The 9,767-nt window shown below is 37.0% G+C and overlaps 1 protein-coding gene across 2 annotated transcripts; it reads left to right on the top strand.

Annotated features, from left to right (window-relative positions):
* The first annotated feature begins 49 nt into the window (after positions 1 to 49).
* Positions 50 to 9,255, top strand: ntmt2 (N-terminal Xaa-Pro-Lys N-methyltransferase). 2 transcript variants are annotated; one of them, XM_082147000.1, is made up of 4 exons: positions 50 to 185; positions 4,525 to 4,697; positions 6,435 to 6,687; positions 8,621 to 9,255. In XM_082147000.1, the coding sequence occupies exons 1-4, from the start codon at positions 170 to 172 to the stop codon at positions 8,875 to 8,877; spliced, it is 699 nt and encodes a 232-aa protein (XP_082003126.1). In that variant the 5' UTR covers positions 50 to 169; the 3' UTR covers positions 8,878 to 9,255. The 2 variants fall into 2 exon arrangements, with proteins under 2 accessions (XP_082003126.1, XP_082003125.1); XM_082146999.1 differs by lacking the exon at positions 50 to 185 and adding an exon at positions 1,093 to 1,594.
* The last annotated feature ends 512 nt before the right edge of the window (positions 9,256 to 9,767 follow it).

Below are 9,767 nucleotides of genomic sequence, written 5' to 3'. Positions count from 1 at the left end.
ACAAAAGAAGCTCTAGCGCCACCTGTATATGTGGAGGTATGTATCGATCGATCAGTTGATACATGTGCCTTCTACTAGACTTTTGTTGGATTAGATTTTTTTAATGTCGATGGAGATGTACTTTCCTCGGCGCAATAAGTGTATGCGAAAACTTTGGAAATCTTGCTGAATGTATCAATTCGAAGGTCACAGTTTTAATTATCATACCATTTACAATTCGAAGTGAGTACCGGTAACTGATTTACCCTCTAATACCAGATTAGCTTGTGTAAAGTATTGCTGTCACAACAGTACTAATAAGACAATTAATACTTTTTTATCACCAACCTCAATTTTTTTTTACAATTTGCTGGACTAACAAATATCTTGCTAAAAAGCAAGTTAAGGCAGGACACCACATTGTTTTTTTCATGGAATGTTTTACATTTAGAAATGTTGGGCTATTTTTGTCTCTATAGGCTAACCAGAAAGAAAACATCCATGATACACATTTAAGTGTTTATTTTATTACACTTTAAATTTGTATCTGTACATTTTAATTACAATATTAATCTTAAAAAGCAGTCAAAGTAAATATGACAATGTTGGTTCGGGTTTTGTGGACTGACTTTGTAGGATCAACATTATCTATAAATACTCTAATTGCATTGAGTAAGCATTTCCAATTTAAGCACTGGTTCAGTTTTGGTTCACTGAATATCGTACACTAAGGTGATGATGATATGGCAATTTATCCAAATTTCAAACTGAAATCATGAATAACACGGCTCATGAGCTGACATGACTAAACATGAGAGGCCTGATATCTTATTACCCTCTCTCTCTTTCTCATTTGCATGTATAACTAAAAAACACAGCATTTTCTCAGTTTTATGTTGCTATTGTAACATATGGTTACAATGTCAATGCAAACAGATTGTAAGCAGCAACAGCATGTTCAGATTAGATCTGTCTTTGATCTTTCCTCACCACCTTAAACTTGTCAGCAATACTGTGTATACAAACATGAGAAGGCAGTGCTAAGAATAGCTACTACATAAGCCACTTGTCACTAGCTGTGAATGAATGCACAACCTTCTGGGTCATGTGTTGGTATGCACTGATTTGTCATTCTAGATGTGTCTGTGGAACTTAGTAGAAGGATCTTCTTCGAGAACTGGAGAAGGCACCACCCATAGTCTGAGGCAATCTTACCAGTCCCTTTTCTCATTCATCCACCCCAGGCCTAAAGCATATGATCTGATAAGATGTGGTCATTTTAAGCACTCTGCTGAGAAAAGAATGCTTAACTGGTCAGTTACAGCTCCTCTGTCAGAGGTTTCCTACTAATATAGCAGCACCGTGGTGTCTTCAGCATTTCTTCCAGAGACACCAGCACGTTTCCACATACACGTTGAGTCACTTTGCAGAAGATTCAGAATGTCTGATTCCACCTCCGTCAAGGAGTTTAGCGGGACGCATCAAGCCTTTCGAGACCGCTGGTCGAAGACAGATGATGAGATGTGCAAACACAGTATGTCTTTCTACTTGCACAATACTCTGAGGCAGGAGTTCTTTGCCAGCTACCTGTACCTCCTGGAGATGATTCCTCTGGGTAAGAAATTTTGGTTACACTATTTTACAGTACGTATACTTACAGTAAAGTTACCCAAGAAAGTACTGGTAATATAAGGTATCATGGGTTAGTTTAAGGGATAGGATCAGGGTTAGTACCAGTTATTGTAATTGCTTTTTTACATGCAGAACAGGGCTGTAAAATTAAGTGCTACCGAAATTTGACCCTTTGAAGTTTGTCAGCCCAAAGCCACACTGTACAAAGATTTTTCAATCTGCATCTATTAATATTTATGTGACTGGTATGTCTCTTTCAAAATTACATTAACATATTTGTGATGATAATTTGAGCAGATACTGGTGAACAGCTTTGCTTAAACCTCAATATCCAACCGATATTCGCTGTACAGTATAGGCTTACATATTGTTCATTCATGCAAACAATGTACAGATCCATGTTACTATTTTAAGCATAATTTCATAAACGTGTATGCATGCTGCATTCTTTACATTCCACTGAATATATAAAATAGACTTGATTTTTGTGTTAGCAGCAATGACAGCTGATTTACAGGCTTTGGAGATGGTGGTTAAGTGTTAAAGGGATAGTTCACCCAAAAATAAAAAGTTCTGTCATCATTTACTCACCCTCAATTTGTTCCAAACCTGTATGAGTTTCTTTCTTCTGTTGAACACAAAATAAGATATTTTAAAGAGTATGGGTAACCAAAAAGTTAATGGGCCCAGTATTTTTTCCATACTGTGGAAGTCAATGGTGCTCCACAACTGTTTGGTTACAAACATGCTTCAAAATATGTTATTTTGTGCAAAGACATTTATACAGTGGTAGTGGCGCAATGGATAAGACACATGCCTTTGGTGTGAGAGACCCGGGTTCGAATCCACTGTGAGACACCAATGTGTCCCTGAGCAAGACACTTAACCCCTAGTTGCTCCAGAGGCGTGCGACCTCTGACATATATAGCAATTGTAAGTCGCTTTGGATAAAAGCGTCAGATAAATGTAAATACAGTTTTTGAACAACTTGAGGGTGAGTAAATGATGACAGAATTTTTATTTTTGGGTGAACTATCCCTTTAAGGTTGGTGAAACATTAAGAAAAACAAATGTTCGCCTTTAAGCAACCGTGAATATTATACAATGATTTCATATATTCAAATATTCATAAACAATTTTGTTTTGTTGTGTTGCTGACAGTAGTCTTTCTCTGATGAATGTGAGCTTGTGTTTTCACTGGTTCACATATTTATTTAATCAGGTGGGTAGTGTAAACTGTGGAAACATGTAATCCAGTCTGTTACTGTGAGTTGTTGGTTAGATTGAAAGGCCAGATTTCTTTCAACAGACACATCCATTATTTGTATTGTTACCGATGAGCTTCTTTTAAGTCATGAAAACAGATATATGAGACAGCACAGGTTAATAAATGAACGACCACACAGGTAAAGTAATCTTCAGATAAACACTCAAATATACTTGACAGTTGATATTAAATTACATGTAAAGGAACAATGGGATAATTCAGGTTTAAATAAACATGGTCAAGTTCAAAATATTTGAAATGTTTTTAACTGATATACTTTATATACTTTGAACGGTATAAACAGTAACCCAACTGAATATACTAGCTAGCAATAGAGCTTTCTGTTATCATGCTAAAAGTAACTTTTTTTTAACCATTTGTATTGTTTTAGTAAGCATAAGGAAGAAACTTAAAATAACAATTATTCAATGTTTGTTTTCCCTGGCCCATGCAAAGCATGATGGGAACTATAAATCCCCTGCCAACTTTCCGCAAAGCTGCATTAATGCAAGTGGAAATTATTAATCAATGCAAATCTCAATGCGAACAGATTAAGTAAACTTAAATTTTACAAATTAAAATAGCTTTTATATAACTAAATTAAGCTTTTAATACATATGTAGTACATATGAGATCAGCTTTTTGACCAAAAGGAAAGACAGTCATTCATACTTTTAAAGGACCTGTTAAAATGAACTCAAAGTATTTTGTGAGAGCTTAAAAGAAAAATTAGTATTAATGTCTGTTTTGGACTTGATAGCTGAAATTAGCGGGTGTTTGGTTGCCTCTTGACCAATAACGAAAAAGCAGATTAAGGTATATATAGAGGACCAAGAAAAAATATACAGGACCAAAATAAAATAGTCCACAAGGAAACATTGCCCAGTGTTACTATTTTCAATTTTGGACTACAAAACTTGTGGTTCACATGACAAACTCTGCTCACAAATTCAGGATCACAATCCATTCACTCTGCCAGTTCTCTCACTTATAACACTTCAGCAAGGTATTCCCGCTAATCATCTGGTGATCTGATGTTTGACTCGAACTTTCCAAGCATGTATCGACTTAATGACTGGTCTGTCCTTTAAGTGACCAGCCATTTGAGGGAGCAGATGTTCCAGCTGAACTTAATAATGTGGCATTAGACTGATGCTGACAGAGTTTTGCATGTTGAATTGCTTCAAACCATCTAAACCCCTAAATGTGCCAACAACAAAGCATTCCTTGTATATAGAACAACACTGTCAATATCAACAGTATCAATAAAGGCATCTTGGAATTTCCGATGTTACACCATAAACTGAATGAAAACATTCTTAATGCTATTAATAACCGGTACCTTTCAAAGAACTAATTATGACTAAATGGTGTTGTGAGAAATGAATGAGAAGACACAACTGCATTGACACTTCTTTTTATAACTGTACACTTTCCCTTGAGATGCTTTGACCCCATGCATAGATGACCTTTAAATGTCAACATTATAATAATATTGAATATTAATATTATTATATTCGATTTCGACTAACTAAATGAATTGCTATTTTTTCTCTCTAGCTTGTAAATGTTAAAAATTCTCACAATAAACTGAGAACAGTTGTGCGTTTTTTACTAAGTGACTGTCTATGTTTGTTGCCTTACAGTGAAACTCTATGCAGTGACTTGTGAGTACATTAAAGGGGAGAAGCAGTTTTACTACAGGGCACAGAACTTCTACAAGGACGTTCCGGCGTCAGAAGAGGGCATGATGGGAGATTTTTTGGAGATATCTGAGATTGACCTTGAAGGCTCAAGACAGTTCCTGAAGAAATTTGTGGTATGAAATTTTGCCTTTCTCATTGATATACTGAATGTTTATTTTTCAGTGTACTTAATAGTGGCTGTATATACAAGAAGAATACAGAAATAGCCTACACTGTTAAAAAATATTGTTTGTAAGTGTAAGTAAAACAAGGATAAAAAGAGAACATTTTACAAGAAACCTTTACCGTTTTCCGTTTTCTATACATTTTGACACTTCAAAATGTCATGATTAATTTAATGTGTTACTTACCATTTCTTTGTAATTACTTGTGAAATGTACTAGTCATTCCTGGTTCAAGTCTATTGTGGTTGTGTCCAAAAGTAAAAAAAATCTGTTAATCAGTTGAATGTAGTAGGCTACATCAATTTATAAATATTAGACACAGCCTACACCATAAAAACTGATCAGTTGACTTAACTTAAAAAAAGTGAGAAACACATTGGGCCCTATCTTGCACCCAGCGCAATTGACTTTGTACACCGACGCATGTATCATTATTTTGCACCTGCTGCACAGCAGACTTTTCCCTCCACAGACGCACATCGGTAAATTAGGAAATGAACTTGCACTCCCGGGGCCGGTTCAGCGCAAAGATGAGGCGTGTTCCGGCGCAAACGTTCCCTGATGCTATTTTGCAGGTTTAGAAAACAATTCCGCCATTGACCAGGAAAAACCTAGTCTAAAGTCAGTGGCGCGTTGCGCATGTTATTCATATGCTATTTTAAGGGCGCATGCTTGGCCATAATCAATGTAGCGTGTGCACAACGAGCATGCAGCACTTTGCTTATCTCATCTACACACAGACGCAGCAGTTCTCATTTTTAGAAAACCATACATTATTCCAAGGAAAAATATTATCACACGAGGGAAATCATTGTTGTGACCATGAAGATGTGAAAAAATAGGCATAGATCTAGCTTACACATTTCCCCAAATTTTTATTCGCCTGTTTAACCGAAGCTAATTTGGGTGGGTTTCTCCCATCCCCATACAATGTCACTTCTCTGTCTTTTACGGCCCTGACGAGAACGTCGGTCTCCTCGGCTGTGAACCGCTCCTGGCAAATCCGCCATTATAATAGCAATCCGCCATGGAACAAGTGCGCTTGCTCTTAAAGGGAATATGAGATGTCGCTCTGATTGGTTTATTTCACATTACGCCCAAACCACACCTATGAATAATGTAGCTACATCTGACCAACCCATTTTAGATTTGCGTCGGGCGCAAGAGTAATTTATCCCGCCGGTATAACAGCAACAGCGCCCAAGACCCGCCCACAAAGTTACTTGCATTTCGCACTTGATACTTGCATTTCAGATCGTTAAAATAGGTCCCAGTAAATAAACTTCAACTTAAATTTTTCAATTACGTATGGAGTTTATTTACTTAATTTTAAGGCAACATGTCTCCTTTTTTAAGTTAATTCAACTGATCACATTTTATATGACAGCAGGCAATTATTTTCAATTGCATATTGCCTTTGTAGTGTGCTCACACATACTCTTTAGATAGCAAGACATAAAGATCAAAAGAGCACACACCTTTACTTTTTGAACTTGTGGTTAATTAACACATCCAAGTTGACAAATAGCATTAGCTTCATAAATAGTGTTCAGCTGTTATACTAAAACTTTGACCATGAACCTGGACTGGAAGTCTTTAGATTTCTTTAATTTCTTGTGTTATAGCACTTGTTTGTGCAAAATGCAAAACAAAAATGTTTTGGTTTTTTTTAATGGTCCCTTATAGGGTCCAGGAAAGGCTGGCACCAAGCGAGCACTAGACTGTGGCTGTGGAATCGGGAGAGTTTCTAAAGGAGTTCTGTTTCCTGTGTTTGAATCCATGGAGATGCTTGACATGATGGAAGATTTCATCCTCCACGCTCATGAGTGTTACCTTGGAGATGACGCAGACCGGGTGGAGGCCTACTACCTTTACAATCTGCAGGAATTCATCCCAGCTACAAAGAGATACGATGTCATCTGGATGCAGTGGGTTGCCTGTGAGTGTGTTGCTTGTGACCATTAATTTGTTATATCATGCTGTATATTTTGCAGTACCGCCTACATCTTATTTTAGTAGTTGCAGGCTATCCTTTTCCATTTTCTGTAATGCGAGCAGCTGTATGCTGGTCAGGGTCTTTTGTTGCAGTATACAGTTTCATCTCCCTGACTGCAGCCTATGTGTATATTTGACATGGGTGACAGAGATATTAATATGAAACTGCTTAAAACCATTTAAAGACTTGAGATAGTACATGAACTCCTTGTGGTGACAGATTTTTTTTAAGACCTAACTGAAGCAACTCACAGTTAACATGTATTATTATATACCAGGAACTGTAGCCTAGTGATTAAGCATATGACTCAAATGACCATTCAAGAAGAAAAAGTAATAAATAAATAAATTATATATAAGCAACAGCAGTAGATTGTTCAGATTAAAAAAATAAATAAATTGACAGATGTGGCAGATACACTCACTGGCCACTTTATTATGTACACCTTGCTAGCTTTCCTGTAGCTCAAACAGTAGAGCGTTGGCGCTTGCAATGCCAAGGTCATGGGTTCGATTCCCAGGGAAAACAAAAACCGATATGAATGTAAATGTGTACCTTGAAATGCAATGTAAGTCGCTTTGGATAAAAGCGTCTGCCAAATGCATAAATGTGAATGTGTGAAATGTAGTACCAGGTTGGGTGCCCTTTTGCCTTCAGAACTGCCTTAATTCTTCATGGCATAGATTCAAGAAGGTGCTGAAATCATTCCTCAGAGATTTTGGTCCATATTGAAATGATAGCATCACACAGTTGCTGCAGATTTGTCGGCTGCACATCCATAATTTAAATCTCCCGTTCCACCACATCCCAAAGGTGCTCTATTGGATTGAGATCTCGTGACTGTGAAGGCCATTTGAGTTTAGTGAACTCATTGTTCAAGAAACCAATTTGAGATGATTTGAGCTTTGTGAGATGGCGTGTTATCCTGCTGGAAGTAGCCATCAGAAGATGTGTACACTGTGGTCATAAAGGGATGGACATGGTCAGCAACAATACTCATTTAACTCGTGGCATTTAAACGTTGCTCAATTGGTAATGAGGGGCCCAAATTGTGCCACGAAAATATCCATCACACCATCTGAACCATTGTTAGAATGCAGGACGGATCCATGCTTTCATGTTGTTTACACCAAATTCTGACCCTGCAGATCGCAGGGATTGTCACAGCAGAAATCGAGACTCATCAGACCAGACAATGTTATTCTGGTCTTCTATTGTCCAATTTTGGTAAGCCAGTGGGAATTATAGCCTCAGTTTCCTGTTCTGACAAAGTGGCACCGGTGTGTTCTTCTGCTGCTGTAGTCCATCTGCTTCAAGTTTCAACGTGTTGTGCGTTCAGAGATGCTCTTCTGCATAACTCGGTTGTAAAGAGTGGTTATTTGAGTTAATGTTGCCTTTCCAATCAGCTCAAACCAGTCTTGCCATTCTCCTCTGACCTCTGGCATCAACAAGGCATTTTCGCCTCCAGGACTGCCGCTTACTCAATATTTTCAGACCATTCTCTGTAAACCCTAGAGATGGTTGTGCGTGAAAATCCCAGAAGATCATCCATTTCTGAAATACTCAGACCAGCCCAACAACAATGCCACGTTCAAAGTCACTTAAATCATCTTTCTTCCCCATTCTGATGCTCAGTTTGAACTTTAGCAGATCGTCTTGACCATGTCTACATGCCATAATGCATTGAGTTGCTGCCATGTGATTGGTTGACTAAATATTTGCGATAACAAGCAGTTGAAAAGGTGTACCTATAGTGGCGGAATAATCTGGACAATCTACTGCTGTTGCTTTTGCATGAACAGTGCCTGTTGTGGACATTTGAAACTCTGTTTTTGTCAAGAATTACATAATTCATGAGCCATTTTACATTTCTCAGGTCATCTTACTGATAAGGACCTGATGGAATTTTTAATGCGTGCTAAGGAGAGCTTGAGGCCCAATGGTGTGATTATCATTAAGGATAACATGGCACGGCAGGGCTGCAAGCTGGACCCGATTGACGGCAGCATCATTCGCCACCTGGACATCATGAAGAGCATCATTCAGAAAGCAGGCCTCTCCATACTGGACGTGGAAAAGCAAGAAGGCTTTCCTGAGGCCATCGTACCTGTATGGATGATCGCCATGCACTAAATGAAAGACATGGGTTAGAAGCAGAGTGTTTTCAGATGGATGTGTTGTATATGCACAAGGTACAGTGGTAGCTATATATTATAAATACATAGTATGTTTTATCCCATTAACATGTCAGAGTGTAGTAATTTCAGTTTATGAACATCTGTTTTTCCCCCCGAAGTTTTATTTTTCCAGTAGCTTTTGCCGTTTTCAGACTGCTGTCATTGTACAGTGTAGTTTCTACTCATATTATGTTTACTCATAACATATATAGTGTTTACATTTTTACCCATTTAAAATCATGTAGAAGTGCAAAAATGTTATTTTGGCATTTACAGAAATCTTTAGTGAAGATTTTGTAAAATATAATTTCCATTTTTGTTGAAATGGAACAGATAGGTGTATATAATTGTCTTTGCATTTTTATATATTTACTTTAGTAAAGTACAATTATTATTTTTAATTTTTTTTACAAAAAATAATGCTTTTGTCTATCTATGTATTTTTTTGTGATTTAGAGAGCAGAAATGTTAATCATTCTGAGTAATAAATAAAAAATATATATTTTACAATGACATTTCTTTTATTAAAACATATAACAATAAAATATAAGTAACCGAACCACATTCAGAGATGTCATGATATCTCCCAAATCCTTATATTATGGGAGACTTATTTCCTTTAAACGACAAAGCCTTTATTATTTTTACATGTGAAATGAGCAAAATATAAAACAACTTATAGCACTAGGGTCTTGCTTACAATGCAGAAAATAAGATAATGAGTATTCGTTGGATATTTCCATGCTCTCGGTGTCTCTGAAAGCAAATATTCTCTTCTTATATTTAAAGAAAGAAGGATAAATAATGTCAACAAGTTCAAAACTTCATTGTATTCCCCAAACCATG

This window comes from Leuciscus leuciscus, assembly GCF_965113295.1.
Source record: "Leuciscus leuciscus genome assembly, chromosome: 19".
NCBI lineage: Eukaryota > Metazoa > Chordata > Actinopteri > Cypriniformes > Leuciscidae > Leuciscus > Leuciscus leuciscus.
The sequence above is the reverse complement of the archived record's forward strand: the minus strand, read 5'-3'. Positions and strand labels throughout refer to the sequence as shown.